At 39.8% G+C, this 21,915-nt stretch overlaps 1 protein-coding gene across 1 annotated transcript in view; it reads left to right on the top strand.

The window, feature by feature from the left end:
• Vps41 (VPS41 subunit of HOPS complex) overlaps positions 1–21,915 on the top strand; it is a gene marked incomplete at its 3' end in the record, with an annotated part of 119,069 nt that overhangs the window by 47,598 nt on the left and 49,556 nt on the right. Inside the window, exons 5-7 of the mRNA XM_041630599.1 lie at positions 6,656–6,730; positions 18,480–18,542; positions 21,285–21,350. Of these exons, the coding sequence (XP_041486533.1) occupies positions 6,656–6,730; positions 18,480–18,542; positions 21,285–21,350 (204 nt within the window). The remainder of the gene's footprint in view (positions 1–6,655; positions 6,731–18,479; positions 18,543–21,284; positions 21,351–21,915) is intronic.

The following is a 21,915-nucleotide window of genomic DNA, read 5'->3' as shown; positions in this document are numbered from 1 at the left end:
GCCATTGTCCTTGGCTTCTCATCAGCCCTCATTGTCCGCCATGTTCAGAGAGTCCGGTTTTATCCCATGCTTTTTCAGTCACAGTCCAGCTGGCCTTGGTGAGCTCCCAATAGATCAGCTCCACTGTCTCAGTGGGTGACTACTTGCTTATAGCACAAGTTCAAATGGGTCTTAATAATAAAAGCCCGAGTCAGATATTGGGGAAAATGCTGAGAGATCAGAGAGGCAAGGAGCAAGCACAGCCACACTTTACCTCGCAAAATTCCCAGCCGAAAAGAGACTGAGTTCCTGTTTCCTCCTGCCTTATCTCTACTTCTTTCTGCCCAGCCATATCATTTCCTAGCCTTCTCTACAGACCTTCAGACCTCTATAGTTTGCTAGTGGGTAGCTCCGCCCTCTGGTCTTTAGGCAAGCTTTATTTGTACAAACAAGAAATCACCAAACTTCTAGAAATTTAAATAGTTTCCATTTCTCGGTCTTATGCATGAGATAACTGCCATAAAAAACACCTTTTCTTGGTTCAAGTAAAAATATATATTTTAAATAATTCCAGTACATATTCTCAAATACCTTTTGAGAATCAAATTTGGATTGTGATTTTTGTAAGTGTCTTTGACCAACTAGGTACTTAAAAATTCAGTGCTGCTTCCCTATGTAAACACCACTGCTTGAGCTCTCGGGTGTACATTTGTCATGAGGAAGGTTAATAGTCCTTAACCTTTCATTCGTAGTATTTCCTTTGCGAGTTGACTGTTTGCTTTTGATTTCGGTGAATCAAAATTTCACATTTTTTTCAAAGAACATTCTAAAGAAAACTTCAGATGCAATAAGCTACAAACCTTTTTCAGTGTGTATGATAATAAACATCCCTAACCTGCAATAAAGTCTTTTAAATTATTTTGAAAGTTTTGATTTCATAGTAAGAAAACAGTTCTGGACTCTTGCTTGTAGAGTTTAAGATTGTAGTTTTTTCTTGGTAGATTTCCTAGCTTTTCTCTCCCAGTTTCATTTTAAGTTACCCAAGAACTATCAAACAAGCCGATACTTTTCCAGTTGATTTTTCATAGAAGCATAGTTCAAGTATTGTTTAAAGGCATTCACTAAGAAATTAAGTGTTGTGGAATAATTTTTTTGTACACTGTAAAGGTGTGTCTTTGCCAAGGTACCCAGCAATGATCTGTGACCCACAGGTTGAAAAGCACTGGTCTAAACGTTAGATTGGGAATTGCGGAAGCAAGTCACAAAATGTAAACTGTGCACTGTTTGAGCATGATGACTCCATGCTGTCTACCTGGAGCATTAGCCAGCCCTTACCATATCACGTATTTCATGACCTACATGTTAGCTGCTTAGTAGTCATTTCGGCTGTCAGATGAACCATCTCCCCCTTGTTTGTATATAGGGTTCAGTACTGTTAGTACATTTAGGCATCCTCTGGGCATTTGGAAAACATTCTGTATGGATGAGGGGACCTCTGTGACATCCTTGCCATCCTTAGATTTAAAACAGAATGAAATGTGAGTTTATTAAGAGAGAGAGAGAAAGAGAGAGAGAGAAAGAGAGAGAGAAAATAATCATTATAATTACATATTTACTTGGTTTTGGTTTGTAGAAAATGCCAATAAGGAAAATACTTCATTATGTAATTAATGGATGAATAATTATAATTATTGAGCAATGCAGTAATATGTTGGGAAATTAAAGTAAACAGTCTTCTTTTTAGGCATAAAATGAAAAGTAGTGAGAAATTAGTAAAATAGAAAACATTTAAAATCCACATCAAATTGCAGGGAGCATTGTGACTTTTTCTGGGGCATCAACAGCAAAGGCGCCATTCCAGTGCGGTCCAGCCTGGTGGGCCAATGAATTGATGTGGCTACAATAGGGTCATAGGTTACTCAAAGGTGGCCCCCTCACGGAGAAGATCACCTCTTCCTGGTGAGGATGCACAGATGCTGCATCCCTGAAGTCCCTTGTCCAGCTGACAGGCAGCTTGGCCCATGAAAGTGGATCTTGGAAATCTGTTGACACCTTGAGCTTTCCGACCCTTGCAGTTTTCCTTGGCACCTTCATATTATGGGCCTTCCCTGGGAGAAGTGTTGCAGTTCAGAGGAAAAGGCAGCACAGCTCTAGTATTGCTGCTCTGGAACTGTCAGTACAACTGGTAAACATCTGCCGTGGATAACCAAAGGAAAATGGCAAAAATAAACACGAAAGGAAAAGGAAAGACAAACTTTGAAGTAACCCACCAAATATGATGATCCCAGACATTTTTAAACACCTTTTAAAATCTAACTAGAAAAATTGAGTGCTTATCTTTTAAAGTTTGGAGAATAATGTGTGGTAGATGTGTATGGAGATGGCATGATGACGCCCGTTACTTTTATTCCAACCTAAAAATTAGCAATAAAAGGAAAAGTATGGGAATTATGTAATGAAATAGTCACAGAGTAAGCATAGCTACCAGTCCATGGGAATGGATTATGTGACACTTCCTCAAAACTTTCTTTTCACTGCTCTGCCCTTTATAGTAGTGAAGGTTTCGCTCTATGCTTTCTTCCATTATCCTCTTGATACAATTTTTTTCTGTTATATATTTTATAAATGAGGTTGGATTGTGTGTTAGGAGTAAAGAAGAGATGCTTACTATCAAGGCTTGTCCTAGAATATAACAGCACTCTAAGAGGAAAAACATAAAGCTTTTTCAGAGACATTTATGTACACTTAAGTGGAGGAAGGCTTCTCCTGGAGACATGTATCATGTGGAGACACACTTCTCATGGAGAGATGGCGTCTCATAAGGGGGCATGCTTCATGTGAAGAGATTTCATATGGGGCAGTGTCTCATACTGTGACATGCTTCATGTGGAGACATAGACTCCTCATATAGAAAAATGGATCATGTTCTTGGATTAGGAGAATCAGCACCATGAAGATAACAGAAAGCCTCTGATCATGGTAGGATATTCCTGCTAGTCATATGTAATATTCTTCATGAGGCTGAGGAGGTTTCTTCTCCACTAAAGCTTTTTTTTTTTTTCATGAATGGATGTTGAGTTTTGTTAGACAATTTCTACATCTGTTGAAATGGTTCTATAATTGTTTTCTTTTACTAATATATAAAATTGTGTTGCATCATTTCTATGTTAAACCAGAGTTGCATTTTTTTCTTTTGGGAATACACTTGTCTTTAATGTATATGCTGGCTTTGCTATAATTTCTTCAGGGTTTTCCATTTAGATCCATGATTGTACTTTCCCCATGATGTACTTGCTAATTTTGTTACTGGGGGTTTGTACAGGCCAAGTAAAGTAAGTTGAGAAGTATTTTCTTATTCTGATCTTTGGAGGTATTTATACAATTATAGTTTTTCATTCTTCAAAGAATCATGAAATTAATATGTAAGCTAGCGAACATGCAGCTGATGATGGGGTAAATGAGAAGTGTCAAGTGCCAAGGAGAAGAGAAGCTGTAGAAATGGCAGGACAAGTGCTTGAGAGAAGTCAAGGGCAATATAGGAAGTTCTGACTGGCCTGTCTTACCAAGATGCCAGGACATGCTATATGCAGATTTACTAATGAAATCAATGTGGAACTGATAGGAACATGGCTGGAGAGAACTCACTTAAAATCTCAGAAAGTTGTCTCTGTATAGAAATAGCTACAGTATTGGTATGGGAGAATTGTCTGTATTCTGCCAATCATGTTTTAAATAAATGCTGATTGGCCAGGCAGGAAGTATAGGTGGGTCAACCAGACAGGAAGTAGAGGTGGGGCGGTGAGAACAGGAGAATTGTAAGCTCCCTCTGCAGTTCTGCCCAGACCACCGGAGAGCAAGATGTGAGCTGCCCCACTGAGAAAGGTACCAAGCCATGTGGCTAACATAGATAAGAATAATGGGTTAATATAAGCTACAAGAGCTAATAAGTAGCCTGAGCTAATGGGACCAATCAGTTTTATAGCTTATGGAGATCTCTGATTTTCTTTGGGACTTGCTAGCTGTGGGGAACTGGGCAAGACATAAACTCCAATGAGCAGGCCCTCATGTTACACAGTATGGTAAGCACATTTTTCTTTGGGAATAGAAGGACAAATTATTTCATACCTGGGGCTAGCTCAACTGGTACCTTTTTTGCAGGAAAATAAAATGATTTCTGAAATGACTCAAGGTAATGATACAATGAATAAAGCAGTAACCATCTTGAAGAGAAAAAAAAAATCACATGTGGGTGCTTGGAAGCAAACCTGAGTGCTCTGAAAGCATTATGACCTCTTAATCCCTGAGCCATCATCATCACTCAAGCTCCAAGAAATATCTTAATAGAAAAAAATGTGAAAAGGATTTAAATAAGTACTTCATAGAGATCAGCTAAATTGCCCAGTAGACTAAAGGGAAAGACTTAAGTTTATTTGTAGTCAGGGGATTGAATCAACGACTATTGGAAAGTTTTAAGGTATTTGTTGCTAATAGGCTGTCGGTTACCTTGTAGGTGTTATTTTTTTTTTCCTTGTAATATGGTACAGTTTCTGTTAGGTGTGTCATGGTAAATTTGGTTGATCTGCTCTCGAGATACCATTGGATTCATTAGCTAGGTAGTAGGCCTTGGATCACACAGAAAAACTGAAGCTTCATTTTTCCTTATGTGAAACGGAGACACCTCTCCTTAGCTCACCACTTTCTTCAAAAATTGGGTATCTAATAAAGCATAGACCCCATTTTGGGGATTGGTAAGCGTGATTCAGGGACTACTTAGGCCATGGCCCTTTTCGTAACAAAAATCTGGGAGTAGAGTATACCAAACTTGGCACTATATGGAATGAAGATCTAGTTCTGATTTATAACTTGCAGTAAAGGTCTTATAATAGAGTCTTGGCATTGGTTGCGTTCAGTACTTAGATTTAGTTTTAGAGGTGTCAGATACACTGTCCCCTGGAATTTTCCATAATGGGAAGATATGGTGACCACATTTCAGTACAGTCATGTATGGTTTTCAAATCTTTGATATGCATTACTATGATTTAAGAACTGAAATTCTAATTTTATTTATTTTTCAGTAATATAATCTTGATGTTTTTATTATAACCCTTGCCTTTTTAATGGCTGAGCCATCTCGCTGGCCCCAAATATTATTTCTTTGGTCACTTGTGGACAGTGCTCTATTCATAAGAGGAAGAAAAAGTAGACCACACCCACCCATGGTTGGCTGTCGTAACAGATGCCTAAAGTTAAAGTATAATATAGCTTATACTTGCCAAGTATAAAATGGATATAAAATGTTTAATGAAAGATCTGAATGGAAGATGAGCAACTTGAGGAATTGCTTATCCCCAAAATGCTATGGGGCTGACATTCTGGCTGGTGCTCAGCCCTGTAGCCATGCTGTCTGCTCAGTGCTTTCCCAGGGCAGCCTTTCTTTGTCTTAGCATTTTCCTTACCGACCGTGCAGCCCTTCTCCTCGTCAGCCCTTTCTCACAGTTGTGCACTCTGAGTCTCCTCTTATTCCTGCTGTGGGTCTTTAGCATGGGTGTCAGTTCATTCTCCTCTACAGTGGACCACCTGTCTTCAGTGACCTTTTCCTTGCCTAACATGCTGGAAACTTTTAGAACTAGCTGAGTTTTCTTGGACTGCATTTCAGAGTGTTGCGTGGTGATTTAGGGGTCCAGATGTGAAAGGATTCTGTAGCCAGATTGCTTGGGAACTTGTCTCAGCCATCAGTCCAGTATGTAGCCTTTGTAAAGTGTGGGGATCTTGTTGTGCCCTGACCTTTCCTTAATGACGACGAGATACTTTCCTGTTGAAGAGTCAGCACTTGTTTTGTGCATTTCCCTTTATCTCATCAACAAGGCAAATGGGGTAATTTTAAACTCTACATGTGTTCTTTTGTTGTTAACTGCTATGGACTCACTCTATTTCCTGGTTTGCTGCAATGAGCTTTGGGGAAGGTACTTGGAACTTGTCATTATTTAGGAATGAAAGGAAAAGCTATTGTGTGATGCTGCCAGTGGTCACTGAGTTTTGACTTTATTAGAAAAGCCTCTGTGTAAATATTTTAGTAAGTAAACAATTAGCTACATAGAGATTTAAAATGCAATTGTAATTTAATTTTTGGAAAAGAAACTAAATTTGAAATTATGTAAAAGGAGAAGGGATGCAAAATTAATTAATGTGATGTAGGCTATGGTTTTCCTGAATAGAGTAAAAATGAAATGTTAATCTGGTTATTCATTAGGGAAGAAACAGATTGATTAAGCCAACTAAAACAAGCAAAAAATGATTTTATGTACTGACAGACATTCTTAATTTTTTTGTTTGTCTTCTTCTTTTAATAGATTTTGGTTGTGAAAGATAACTGTAAGGGTATGAAGTAAGTAAAACAGATGGAAAGAAATGTAAGATTCTGAAAAGTAATGTTTTCACTATACTCCAGGTATATGAAAGAAAAGTTGTGGCGCTTATGGGTTTCTGGGTTCCCACTGAGTGTAGGAACAAAGCTGTATGTTTAATGTATTTTAGATGGTAATATGTTCATCTCGGAACAAAGTACACCTTAATTCATGAAGTTGATAAACAATTCATGTTATGCCAGCTTTACAAAGACTAAAGGTATCTGATTGTTGAAATGTTTTCCATTCCATCTTTTGCTTGTCTTTGATAGAGTCCTGTGAAGATAAACCAGATTAGCTTGGATGAAAGCGGAGAGCACATGGGAGTGTGTTCAGAGGACGGCAAGGTAAGTGTGCAGTGCTCACGGGCACAGTTGGTTGGGCAGTGACTGCTGGGTTTTACCCATGCAAGTGATTGGACGCTCTCTGCCTACTTTACACCTGTGTGCAGAGAGCCTTGATTATTCTTTTTCAGTATTGGTCTTGCTTTTGATTGCTCATAATTAAAATAAAATATATTTTGCCCAAATGTGCCTTAGGAAAAGTAATTACAAGAATGTCAATAACCTAACTAGTATTAAGCTGATTAACAGCTGTGGCAGGGTGACGCACCCCTTTAATCATTACTGCTGTGCCACTTTGACTCCAGTGACTAGTCTGCAGTTCCTGCAAGACAGTAGTTTAATGCTTTTCTGCCATAAATCCTCAAAATTGGATTTTGTGGGCATGATTTCTGTGGGCTGGTGGTTTTCATTTTAAAACACAAGTTATGAATGTTACTCTTGAATTATAGAATCTTTTGATAAGCAATCATAGTTTATCAGAAGAATAAAGTGTCTTACAATGGCCACATTAAATAAATGTAAAATCAATATATGTACAGTTTTCTAAAAACCTGGCACCTACTTCCTGGACCAAGGACATACATCATTGGTGCAGCAGATAGCTAACAACTATCAGTGCTTCTTGCTGATGGTATGCTGTGACATTTAGTGGTTGTGATGATTGATTTTCCACTTGCAAGAATATCTTCTTTGTTTTTAAGTCGATGGAAGTCTTTTCTAATGTTCACGTGCAGTGATAAAATCCTAATGCAGAATATTTAAGCCACTTCTCTAAAATATCAGTTTAAGAAGAGATTGCATTAAAAATCATTATGTAAGTTTATGTATTCCTTAGTGAATAGAGATTTCCTAATCTAATTTTATATATTTTTAGTGCTCTGAATTCAATGGGCCATTAAGATGAGTAAATTAAAAACAATATACTCAGCACAAAAGAGGATATTCTCATCTCTATTAACAGTGCTGCCCCCATCTCTACCTATCAACACTGCTACTCCATCTCTATCAACACTGCTACCCCATCTCTATCAACACTGCTACTCCATCTCTATCAACACTGCTACTCCATCTCTATCAACACGGCTACCCCATCTCTATCAACACGGCTACCCCATCTCTATCAACACTGCTACTCCATCTCTATCAACACTGCTACTCCATCTCTATCAACACTGCTACCCCATCTCTATCAACACTGTTACCCCATCTCTATCAACACTGTTTCCCCATCTCTATCAACACTGTTACCCCATCTCTACCTATCAACAGTGCTACCCCATCTCTATCAACAGTGCTACCCCATCTCTATCAACACTGTTACCCCATCTCTACCTATCAACACTGCTACCCCATCTCTATCAACACTGCTACCCCATCTCTACCTATCAACACTGCTACCCCATCTCTATCAACACTGCTACCCCATCTCTATCAACACTGCTATCCCATCTCTATCAACACTGCTACCCCATCTCTATCAACACTGCTACCCCATCTCTATCAACACTGCTACCCCATCTCTATCAACACTGCTACCCCATCTCTATCAACACTGCTACCCCATCTCTATCAACAGTGCTACCCCATCTCTATTAACAGTGCTACCCCATCTCTATCAACAGTGCTACCCCATCTCTATTAACAGTGCTACCCCATCTCTATCAACAGTGCTACCCCATCTCTATCAACAGTGCTACCCCATCTCTATCAACAGTGCTACCCCATCTCTATCAACACTGTTACCCCATCTCTACCTATCAACACTGCTACCCCATCTCTATCAACACTGCTACCCCACCTCTATCAACAGTGTTACCCCATCTCTATTAACAGTGTTACCCCATCTCTATCAACACTGCTACTCCATCTCTATCAATAGTGCTACCCCCATCGATCTTTTCACAAGAGCAACACAAATCCTCTCGACATACACAGATGCATTTTATTTATCTCAGCTTCATCTTGCCCCGAAGCCTTTTGAAACACAGAATACTATCACTTTTCAGAAAGTACTGTCCAAGTTTATAGTACTTTGTGAAATTCTGAGATGAACACATGTCCAAGAAAGAGTTAACGGAAGTGTTGGTTTGTGTGGAAATGGAAAAGAATTATCTACACAGTTGAAACATTTTTGTGCATATATTTGTAAAGAAAGTTTCATTTTAATTTTCTTTACTTAAATGCCTAATTATTTCTGAACTTATTAGCAGGTAGCAGTTTCTTTTAAACTAGCTGGGCAAGTAAGAGTGTTCAGTTTTCCAATTAGAGACATTCATTGGGGATTCCAGCACTTTGACTGTTGAATTATTAGTAATGTGTTATAGTGGAATCTTTCATTTACTCATCTGCTCTGTCATGTGATGGCCTGAGAGTTCCCATTGCATCCTTTAACACTATGCTCTCCTGGTTTAGAAAACATGTGGATCTGTCTTGTTTTTGTGTAGTTTCATGATGTATTTTGAAGTGTTTTATTCTCCACATCTTTTTTTTTAGCATGAATAGAACCATAAAGAAATCTCCCAGTACATATATTTATGTAAGTCAACCCTGCCCAGTAGTCAGTGTTGTGAAAATTGGGAGGCTGTATAAAATGATGTATGAAGTGGTTAGCCGCCATAAGAACAGAAGGACTTCCCTGAGGTCAAGTGTGTCTTTCAGTGACTGTTCACAGCTTTGGCTTTCATTGGTTTATTAGGACTCATATTCAATAGTTGTATTTATCTCACTGCTTATCTTTGATAATTGCATTGGTTTTTAAAATCATCATTCTAATAGTTGGTTGAAGTTTACTTATATTCAGTCTGTGCTCAGTTCTTTCTCATGGCTTCTCTGTGTTTGAGCTCTGCTTTTGAGATTCACAGTTATACAAGGCATTTGTGTCTGTAGGTTCATTTTGGTGGCATGGATTCATATACAACTTTCAGGATAGGGTTTATTTTCTCACCTATGTAAGATGACTTCATATAGAGTATACTGATTTAACAAAACAAATTCTAGGTTGAAAGATTTTCTTCCAGATTTTAGAGAGAATGCCTGCTTCTTCTGACACTTGCAGCATCCCTGTTGGTCAGCCTGCTTTTGCTCTTTAAGAAATCTTTAAAAACACCTTTTGTCCTCCATAGCTTGGCTAGTAATAATAGTAATAACAAAAACAAAAATAATAAACATGGCCTTTGTAATCCAGTTGCTATCCTACGTCTCATTCTTATCTGTTGTCATTAATTTCATCTGCAACACAGTAACTCTTTTGAGTTATTAAAGTTGCTTTCATTTCAGGAAAGTTTATATGTTTGCTTCAGTTATAATTTTGATTATTACTTTAGCTCTATTTGTTTTCATTTCTTCAAAGAAATTCAATAATATGGGGCTGGAGGCAGTATTGCTTAGAGGCAGAGTGTAGCTGTGTTTCAGCTGCCTGGTCTGGACCTCACTCTGCTGTCTTAAGGTGGTGCACCGCCTGCCTTCCCAGGTATCTTCCTTGCCTCAGACAGATTATGTGCAAAAGGGAAGCCCACACAGGAAACTTGAAAATCCCAACTCTGATGGATAGTAACTGTGAATTTCCAGGCTTTCAATACTAGCTCTTCCCTACTTCCCTACTTCCATTTTTCTACTTAAAATTTTGCATGTAGCAGGATGAATGGACACACACTATCATGAAAATGTATAGCTTGTAAGAGAAATCGGGTGTATTGATTGAGTCACCCGCACACTTGTTTTGCTCTTATGTTGGTCTTGTCCTTCTATTTCTCAGTGGTGGGCAACTTCTTTGCTTGTCTAATTGCTTTGCCTGTTGGCTTTCCCTCAAACATCAGTGTTTTCCCCCTTTGGTTGTAGATTTGTATGCCATTTTGCAGTTTTACTTTTGCTGTAGGTATCAGGCAGTGTGGTCTTGGGATTCAAATTTGAATTACACTGCTGTGTTTTATGTTTGTTAAGTAAGCCTGTTTTTCTCTGTGCCTCAGTTTGTCTCCTACTATGAAAATTACCTTTAGTGACTTGGGATTGTACCTGGTAGAGGAGACCTTTATAGTAGCTGTTAACCTCTTTAATACCAGTCACCATCCTCTTTCCGTCACTTGGCTATAGTTTCAGAGATGTGTGTCCATTTGCTGAGGTTTCCCAATAGCCTTTGGGTTTTCCTTTGACGTCTGAGTACTGTGAAGACATGTTTAAATGCATTTTTTTCCCTTTGAGACTTTGGAATGGTGTTCTGCAATTTTTTGGACATCAAGAATGTTGCTGTTTGCTTTTTAAAAAAATCTGTCTTAGCAAGAATTTGTCTTAGCAAGTAGATTAGGGCCTTTCTGACTCTTGACGAACCTGACTTCATATTTTGAAGTTGTATTAGTTACTGTCTGTTGCTGTGATAAAAACAGTACCAAAACTAACTTGGGGAGGAAAGGGCTTCTTTGGCTGTGTCATCATCTATCATTGAGGGAACTTAGAGCAGGAACTCAACCAGGAATCTGGAGGTAAGAACTGAAGCAGAGACTACAGGAGAGCACTGCTTACTGGTTTGCTTCCCAGACTACTCTTCGTGGGTTTCCCAGCTTGGCTTTGTCTATAACTCAGGCACCCGCCCAGAGCTAACACTGTCCACAGTGTGCTAGATGGTCCCACATCAGTTGTCAGTCATGGAAATCCCCCACAGCCCAGTTGGAGGTAGTTCCTCACTTGAGGCTTTCTCTTTCCAGGTTACTCTAGCATGTGTCAGGTTGACAGAAACTAACCTGCATGGAGGTATTATAAGTCACTTTCTCATATCCAATGTTAAGACCCTCAGATGAACTAACCGTCTCTGACTTGAGGAATTTGGTGAAGCTGGTTGTGCCAGAGAGAAGTGGAGGCTTCTTTAATGATCACTTTTAATCTCAGGTGTTCTGCATTAATGAATAGGATGAGCAACAATAATCTCTCCTTTTACTGTCCAAGATAAAATGCTAGCTACAAGAGTGTCCTGCCTGCCTCTTTACCCAATGTTACTTGGAAGCTGGGAGAATGGTATAGTACTTCTGCTATTCCAGTCATAGTTCCTGTATATGTGGCAGGCTGCTGCCTAGTGCTACAGTTGACAAGTAAAATTCCATGCTAAAGTTAATCTCACCCTCTCCTGTTTATTTGTAAGCGTAGGTAAAGTATATGTTCCAATCTGTGTGATTCTCATGTGACTCTCTGGGTGTTTGTTCATCAGAACTCCTGTGGAACTTTTCAGTATATTGGCTCTAAGATGCATGTGAGGAATTCTTGTTCGTTCATTCATTCTCAGTCAGAGCCTCTCTCTCTTTGTGCCTCCCTCCCTCTCCCCTGACTCTCTTCTTCTCCCAGAAGTTTTTGTAGCAGGTTATTAGACCTGGTCAGATAATACCATTTTCAAAAGAATACTTTCCATTGTGGCTTTTAATTTTATAATCTCTATCTTAACCTTGTTCTTTCTAGAAGTCAAAACTCTGAGCTGTCATTGACATTGCTGGTCTTCTTCAGCAGACAGTTTACAGCACACCCACATCTATGTCATGCATATTTCCATTTGAATGAACAGTCTGTTCCTTTAGTTTACCTCCTATGCATGTTCCTTTAGGTCTGACTAGACTCCAGCTCCTTTATAGTTTGACAACTATTCAAAGTTGCTATTCTATTCTGTTCTTATACCTTATGAGAAAACATACTTTCCTTAATTGCAGATTGTATGTTGTCTGATGTGATGCTATCTTAGGGAAGAATGGGCTTTGGAAAACTTGGATTCTGGTCACAGCTCTTGTTTTTAATGGCAGTAGGCAAGTCTCTAGGTTTTCAGCAGAATCATCTCTTTAACAAGCACATTGGTGTGGGCCATAGCATCCCTAGCAGCAGTCTAGAGCAAGATCCTCAACCCAGGTTGAACATTATCAGTTGTGAATCATTAAAATTACCACCTCAGCCCATGAAAAGAGATCTAGTTTGTGTAGGATGAGCCTGCCATTAGTCTTCAGGGATTTAACTACCTATAATCAGAGGTAAGGTCTGTTAAAGGTTTGGAGTTGTTAAGGAATTGTAATATGTGACCAGGACTGTGTTGTCAAGATGTTGTGCTGAGAAGAAAAGACACTGAGTTAGGAGTTGGCTCCCTATTTCAGCAGGCATTCACACTGAGGTCCATCCTTATGGAGACACTGCTTGCTGATTTCCTCCATTACAATTCAGTGATACAGGGCCTGCCTTACTGTGTGAAAACTTGGTGGTCTCCATCAAGCTTCCCCATGGCAAAGTAAAGGCCTAAGTGTACTGCTTTGCTGAATACAGTGCTTCACTGTTCTGCTTCAGAGCTGTCATTTTCAGGAATTTATAGAAAAGCAATGGTTTTGCACCCTCCCATCAGTAAGAGCTGAGATGGCAATGGCATGTGGATGCCATGCCTGGGATGAGCATGCTCTGAATGAAAGAGTTCTATGTGATCCATGGTGTCCTGCTGATGCTGGCCTCTAATAATTTTCATAAAATTAGTGGGGGGAATAACAAATATTTGGTTAACTTGCTTGTTTGAATCAAGATCTGTTTATGTAGCTCTATACTGCCCTCAAATTAGCAGTTCTCATATCTCATCTTCCTGCTTATTGGATTACAGACATAGGCATGTTTACCACACCTGAATCAACTATTAAATTTTGTAATGTGTGAATTTGTCTCTTCAGAGAATTCTTTGCTTGGGACTTGGGAGAATCAACCATTCACAACTTACCAACATTAAAGCAAGAAAAAAAATGAATTTGAATAATCTTCAGCAGTACAAAAAATGAATTTGCTATTAAAAATCGCATAAAGAAGTCTCATTAGACTGTTGATTTAACAGAATACTCTTAGCATGGGCAGTCTGTAACATCAGAAAGTTATTTCTCACAACTCTGGATCTGACCATCTGGGATCAGTGTCTGGAGAGGAATGCCTTCCCAGAGGATACTTCTACAGTACTCCCCTGGTGTGAGAGATGAATCTCTCTGCTTAGTGGCAGAAAGCAGGTAGCAAAAGTGCTATTTAATTCCTTTTATTCCCTTTGTAATGGCACTGGTATCCCATTTCTGAGGGAGCAGCCTACCAAAGACTTCCCCTCCTGAGACCATCACTTTGGGTATTGGATTTCAACAGAAAAATTATAGGGATACAAACTTTCAGACCAAAGAAATATGCAAATGGCCTCATGGTGAATTCCTACAAAAGTATAGAAGACATTCTTCTAAAGATCAGAGAAAGAGCAAACCCATCACAAGTGCTGGGATAGTAAGTAGGGGTCCTAACACTATAGGTTAGCTCCATTTCTCTGGAAACTCCTCCAATTCTCATGCTCTTCTGGTAAGAGTATGAACTAATTAGAACCAGTCTGCTGGACATGGAGAGATGGCTTAGTGGTTAAAGCTTGTTCTTGTAGAGGATCAAATTCAGCTCCCAGTACCACTACCTACATGGTGGCGTCTAGCAGTCTGTAACTCCAGTTCCAGAGGGTCTTATGCCTTCTCTTCTGACTTCCTCAGGCAGCAGGCATTTATGTGATGTACATACACACACTCAGGCAGAACACTCATATACATCTAAAAAAAATCTTTAATGAATAAAACAAGTCTGTCAAATATTTTTGTCCATTAAATATGAACATAATCATAATCTGTGGTTTAACATTCCCACCCCTCCTTCTTTGGTCCTTGTACACGTGGGTGAGTTAACCAGCAGATGTGGAAAGAGTGTCTGCAGAAGCACTGTTCATAAAAGCTCTGATCTACTGCCAAACCAAGTCAACCGTGGAAGGAGAGCATGAATTGTGATGTAGTGGCACTTTGCCAGCTTCACAGCATCAACAGAGAACCAGTTACTTCTGCGTGCTGCAGGGGGCATAAAACTCACACAGGTGGTGTTGGGGAGGGCAGCAGTAGAGTGACATATGCTTCTATATGTATGAAACTTAGATGGCGGAGTAATGTGTGCACAGTGATAGGTCCAAGGGTCATGGTGGGTTTCAGGGTATCATAGGGTAGAGGAGTTCCTCGAGATTCTGGTTTTTATTTTGTTTTTTTTTTCCTTTTGGTTTCTTCGCTTCTTTTCTCCTTTGCTCCTTCCCTCCCATCCTGATAAGATAAAAAGTTAGATTATTGAGTCTGCTTTTTAAAAGGAAGCACTAGTTTTAAATGTTTTACATTAGATTAGATTTTTGTATATTATATACAAATTTTGTATATTGGTACAAATTTGAGATTAACTGTACATACATTTCTACTCTTGCTCAAAGAATTGTACCTATTCAACTCATTTATCAAGGTAATGTAAACTTCTAGTTCTTGAAAATTTTTATTACCAATTATTATTAGGATAATAAGGAATGACAGGTTAGAAGCTAATCAACTATTATAATTGAACTTGTAGTCACATTAGGTTTGTTTTCAAGGTCAAACAAAGATACATTTTAGATAGACAGGCCATTTTCAAACATTTCAGAGATCTACAGAGTATGGCATTTAAGATGTTTTAATAACATAGGCTCTTTATCTATCTGTCTCTCTTTCTATTTATTTATTTATTATGATAATGAGATATGTCTACTCCTGGCAGCACTATTCTACTTCAGAGACAGGGGATTTTGGCATAGGAGCCTGCAAGAGGCCTCTTATGGAATTTCCTGATGGCAAAGGATTATCTTGAATATCCTTTGTTGACCTACATTCATTAGTCCAATGCCTGCCTTTACCACACCTTTTGCATACAGAAGGAAGGGATGTTCTGAATGGATTTTTCTTAGGAAAAACATTGTTTCTAGGAATGCCCTGTTTTACAATTTCTTTTAAGGTGACCTTGTTTGTCACAATTTATAACATTTGACATTTCAATATTTTCTCAAACCTCTGGAAATCACCTCTCCTATCCATGCATCATCATGTTCATGAGATTCAATATTAATTGTATCTCGGATCCATTCCTTCAAAGGTGCTGACCTTGCCTTTAATGGCCTACTTATCCTTTTGCATAGAGATTTGGCATTTTTAAAAAGTCAGAGATTTATTTGTTTAGCTTCTAAATTTGGTATCATTCTATTTACTGCTGAAGTCAGTTTTTGTAAGAAATCCATAAAGGCTTTCTTTGGCCCCTACATAACTTTAGTAAATGACTCAATTTTCTTTCCTACTTCTCCAATTTTGTTCCAAGTATTCAAACCTGCTGCGTGGCACAAATCTAGGTTGTGGTCATCATATACTGTTTGCCTTTCCTTAGTAGCATAATCTCCTTCTCCAAGAATTTGATCTTGGGAGATTTCCCTACCTTTTGCTTTACTTTGTTGTTCAATAATCTTAGCCTCTTCTCTGAACCAGGCACTCTATTATAATTGTGGACCAGGTTCTAAAACAGCTTTAACCAATTCTATCCAGACATTAAGGATAATTCTATCACAAACTGACCACGAGTTTAACATTTGCTTCACAAAAGATGAATGCATGCCATATGAGACTTGCTTCCTTGAATCTCCTTAAATCTAATACTGGCACAGGAGTCCATTCAGTGATTACGCTATCATTTGGAAATTCCTGTATGGTTACTGGATGGATTAAGGTTGGTTGTTTGAAAACCTTTGGCTATTCTATCTGTTCTTATATATGCAATGCTGTAATTGGTTCTTCATTAAATTTCTCTGTCTGGATTTGAATATTTCTGTGACCTGTTTTATTAAATTTTTCTAAGGCCTGTATCTTAGCACTCAGATTAACTTTTTTAGTGATACAACAAAAATGATAATGCTGGTAATGTTTACAATTGACATTACATAAATTCTACCTAAATTAGTTATTCTCTCATTTAATCCTTCCATTTTCAAACTGTCCAGAGTATTATCATACAGAAACACAAATACCTCCAATGCAATGGTGTTTCCTATTTATTTAATGTGGAAAAACTCTCTCTCTTTTAACTGATTCCTCCCTTTATGAGTTCCCAGTTGTCTTACCAAATCTACCAATGATGTTAATGAAGATGTGAGGCTGATTGATGCTGTGTAGAACAGTAAAATCCTTTCTGGATTTCAAGACAGCTACTTAGTTAGGCAGCAGCCTGAGAAGGGGGTTCAGGGAGTGCTCACAATGCTTGGTAGAGAGAGAGAGAGAGAGAGAGAGAGAGAGAGAGAGAGAGAGAAGCATGGAAATTGTTTGAAAAAGCAAGTGTGGTGGGGGAAGTCAGAACCAGCCAGGTTAGGTAAGTAGAGTCTTGTGTTTGGAGCTAGGTGCTTTTGGAGTTTGGGTGGCAGCTGAAGACTGTTTCAGAGAGGTTACAACGGGAAAATTCCAAATTTGCTCAGAGACTTGAGGAAAAAAGAAAAAGCCTAGCCAGGTGGGACTCTAGCCCCAACATGCAGCTCTGGCCTTTTCCTGTGGGCAAAAAGCCACAGGCAAATGGCTTTTTCAGGGATTTTTTCCCCAAATGCTGGGTGCCAAATTTAACATGAATAATAAAAACCCAGAGACAGGTATTAGGGTTCAACCTGAAGAGAAGAAAAGCAAAGCAACCAAGCCACTAGAGAGCTCTTACCTCTATGAAATCTTCAAATTGAAAGAGAGTGAGTTCCTGTCTCATCCCACCTTACATTCCTCTCTAGTGCTCAGATTAAAGGTGTGCACCACCACCAGGCCTCTGTGGCTCACTAGTGTGGCTGCTGGGATTACAGTGCCACCACTTCCTGGCCATTGTATGGCTGACTAGTGTGGCTGTTTTGCGTTCTGATCTTCAAGCAAACTTTATTAAAATACAAATGAAATATCACTCTCCAACCTCCATTTCTATTTTCCTTCCTTCCTTCCTTCTTTCCTTCCTTCCTTCCTTCCTTCCTCCCTTCCTCCGTTTTTCCTGAGGTTAGACTCAGACTCATGATTCTCCAGCCTCAGCCTCTGAGAATCAGGATTATACTCACAGCTGGCCTATGTTCTCTTTCTTGCTCTGACTAATGGTTGAAGAGTCAGCTTTATGTCACAAATTGTGTCAAGCTAAAATCTGTGATTTTACCCTTTTTTTAAAAATGTACATTATATCTAATTTTGTTTTTGTTGTGTTTTTGCTGTGATCAATTTAAAAACTGGGGAACTAGAATGAAGTGCCTCAAGACAGCTTGAAAGTGAACACTGATGAGGGGCAACTTAAATCCTTTCTTTACTCGTGGAGGAGATTCATCTAATTGTCCTGGTTTCACTTAATTCATTCTCTTGCCACATCATGCGTGTTTGTGCATTTGTGTGCATGTGTGTATGTCTATGAACCATGTTTATATGTATGACTCAAGAAAGGAAGTGCCTTTCTCTTTATGAGATGAAAACAGTTCTTTAGCCCATGGGAAGTTCATAGATATGTTAGTAGCCTGCCATATCTATTTCATTTCTCAAAGTTGGTGTCTGTTTATTAAATTGAGTGAGTAAAGGGAACTCTATGCATGTGTTACTTGTGAAGGCTTTTTTATTTTCATTTTTTAAATTAAAAAATTACATTATTCCCCTTTCCTTGCTCTATCTTTTCCATGTATCCCACCCACATGCCAATCATGGCCTCTGGCCTCTTTTTAAGATACTTTTAAAGCTTCATCACCACAGAGTGCTCAACATTGGTGGGGTACTTGACACTGGGTGCTTTGTAGGGGGGTCATGATGACTTAAATCACTTGAATCAAGTCTTAACTGTTTTTTCTTTGTTTTTCCTCTGCTGACTTGGCTCTTTCTGTTACTGTCATATTGAACTGATTGATATGTTCACTTCTCAGGTACAAGTATTTGGACTATATTCTGGAGAAGAATATCATGAGACTTTCGACTGTCCCATTAAAGTAAGTACTTAGCAAGTTTCTCCTCATGAAGGAGCTTTCTCCCCTAGACGAGGGTGACTGAAGTGACGGAGACACTGTCCATCCTGATACCCCAGTGTCTGTGCTGGGACAGCCTGAACGCTGCGCCTGAGGCCAGATGTAGAATACATGACTGTGGTCTCAGTCTGTGCTCTGGGAGCTATTCTTAGAGTAGATGAATTACACACATCATTCGGACTAGAGAATGGCAAGGTACAAACAGTCTTAAGTTCTGAGCTAAAAAGAAGTTATAGTTAGCTTCTTTTGGATAGTGGTGCTGTGTTTTGTTTTTGAGAGATGACTTCATAGGTTGAGTGATGTCTGACTGAGCTTTGATACAGAGGCGGATACAGGGGGGAACAATCTAGGAGGAAGAGCATATTAGAAATGAAGAGGCCAGGCAGATCAAACTGTGTTCAGTAAGTAGCAGAAAGTCTTGCCTAGGTGTGCATGAACAACTAAAGAGGCAGTAAAAGGCAGACTAGAGCAAGATCTTCAGATTAAGGAATTTGGTTTCCACCCAATAGCTTATTACGTGCCTAAGACCAAGAGTGGCATAGCGGAAGCCTGGTTCTAGAAGGGCTAATCTGGTGATTTATGCAGTAGAGATGGCAGGTCCGTGGGTAAGAGGCAGAGAGATCAGCTGGAGATAGCAATCATGCTAAAGTATCCCATATACTCTTAAAGGAGGTGATTTCTTTCATGTATCTTTTCAGACATTGACTGGTAGTAAAGGATAGATAAGATCTGACATGTGTTTTAGAAAGCTCATTTGCCGGGAAGGAAGGGGATTTAAACAGGAGAGTCCCTGGGAAAGAGACAGTTTAGAAGGCTGATGTAGTTAGTGTACTAAGCAGTGTACCACGAAGCTTGGTAAAGGGAGCAACCTTGAATGCTCACGATGGAGAAGTGGATTGGGACAGTTTTTTTTTTAATTTATTTGTTTATTAAAGATTTCTGTCTCTTCCCCGCCACCGCCTCCCAATTACCCCCCCCAATTAAGTCCCCCCCCCCCTCAGCCCGAAAAGCAATCAGGGTTCCCTGTCCTGTGGAAAGTCCAAGGAACCCCCACCTCCATCCAGGTCTAGTAAGTTGAGCATCCAAACTGCCTAGGCTCCCACAAAGCCAGTGCGTGCAGTAGGATCAGAAACCCATTGCCATTGTTCTTGAGTTCTCAGTAGTCCTCATTGTCCGCTATGTTCAGAGAGTCCGGTTTTATCCCAGGCTTTTCCAGACCCAGGCCAGCTGGTCTTGGTGAGTTCCCAGTAGAACATCCCCATTGTCTCAGTGTGTGGGTGCACCCCTCGCGGTCCTGAGTTCCTTGCTCATGCTCTCTCTCCTTCTGGACAGTTTTTAAGAGGTAGACATTGGAGCCTTAGTGACAGCGTGGCTGAGTGAAGTCAAAGATGGAGGTGTTGAGGGTAAATCCAGTGTCCTGCGTTAGTAATGACTTGAAGAAGCCTCACCAATTGTATTAGGTAACAATTTGAGTGAAGGCATTGTAAATTTGGCCAGGAATTCACAGAGCTGGGGTGCATCAGGTGGTTTTAAAGAGGGCTTAGGAACAGGTGTTGGCCTTCTCGGTGGAGATTGTCCCTTAAACAGCTAGAAGTGAGTGAGGGGATGCCATTTTAAAGGATATTAGCCAGTTTATAGTTACTGTGTAAAAAGAGAAGACTGATGTTGATACTCTGAAGTTCTCAAAGATTGCAGTGGAAATAAAAATAGCCACTAAGCCAGACGGGTGATGCACGCCTTTGATCCCAGCACTCAGGAGGCAGAGGCAGGTAGATCTCCTGTGAGTTTGAGGCCAACCTGGTCAACAGGCACTGGGAGGGAGGCTCTGCCCAGCTGATGCCGCACAGAGGAGCAGTTAATCCCTCGGCCCTCCTGGTTTATTGTACTGTACCTATATTACATGTGTGTGCATGTGTGTGCATAGTATTTTTGAGGAGAGATGTTTGTTATGTGTTTTGAGAGAGCTTGCAAGACTCTTTAGAGATTTTAAGAACTTGGAGAAATGCAATGTACATGTCCATGTTGGAAGTTAGCATGGGTTAGGGCAGAGCTGCAGTGAGCACTGATCTACCAAATAGCAATGTTCACAAGAATGAGAGGATGTATGCTAAACCCTGGCGATAACAGTGTAGAGAAATCCAGTAACCTGTCCCATTGGAGGAGGAAAATGTACTGGCTAATTATAGTAATATAGTATGTCTTCAACTGAAAGTTACTAAAGTTTCCGATTTCATGGGTAGTTGGGGATGAAAAGGTCAGAAGGGAGAAACTTACACTGAAAGAGATGGGTCTCAAAGAGAGCCAGGCTGACTGAGCCCTGGAAGTTCACTGTTGCTTTGCTGCTTCAGGAGAGTCCTCCACACGGCCCAGTTCTCTGAGTACTAGAAGGCAGTGTACTTCGTTACCAGTGGTTGAGAAATCCCGCTTTGTGGTCCATCTGCTTTAAAGCCTTTAGCAGATGAGTTTGCTCAGAGTGCCTCACTCAGCCAGAAGCTAGAACCCCCCATTCTTGTGTAACTGATTTTGCTTCAGAGAAGACGTTTTATCACACAGGAGCAAGACTAAGATGTCCTCCGCAGTTGCACAGCCTTTCCTGAATGCTCTGCTCCCTGCTCAGGTCCAGGTTTTAGATCACGCTGCTCATAGTGAACGAAGGCTTCTCAAGCGCACCTGTGACTTTTAAACCAAGTACCTTTTCTTTTGTAGATCATCGCTGTGCACCCACAGTTCGTGAGATCCAGTTGTAAGCAGTTTGTGACAGGAGGGAAGAAGGTAATGCTGGGTGTCTCTGAAGGATGTGCCCTGTGACAAATGATGGTGGAATGAAACGGTGAGACTTCAGTCTCTAAGAGACGTGCAGCCTCAGTCAACTCACTGCCTTCCTGAAGTGTGAAAATAATGGCCCTTCCACATACAAAAAAAAAAAAAATGAGGCAGCATTTAAAAGTAACAAAAAGTGATTGAGTTAGGAATTGCACTTCCTGTAGGCTGAGGTGGTGTGAGGAGAGTGACTGCCACTGGTGTGTTCGTGGCACATTGTGTGGTTTCGGTGCTGCTCGGAGCAATGAGGAAGCAAAACCATCCTGAACGTCTTTCTGTTTATAGAAATATTGAATCCTGAAATGAGAGAGTATGGTGATTGTGTATCATTTGTTTTCTATATTTATTAGCAAAGCGTTTTTAAAATCGAGTTTTCTTATAACAAACATACTAGAAGTGAAGATATTACTTTGTAGAGAGTCCCTGAAAAAACAGGTGTCCTGGATGATTTCAGTAGTGATGTAGCTGTACAGGGCGGCTTTGAGACCCACATTCCAAAGAATCTAGAATGTTCCAC

The sequence above is a fragment of the Microtus oregoni genome, unplaced genomic scaffold (genome assembly GCF_018167655.1).
Source record: "Microtus oregoni isolate MIOR12 unplaced genomic scaffold, Mior012 000035F_ref0000213, whole genome shotgun sequence".
NCBI lineage: Eukaryota > Metazoa > Chordata > Mammalia > Rodentia > Cricetidae > Microtus > Microtus oregoni.
This window is presented reverse-complemented; position numbering and strand designations above follow the sequence as displayed.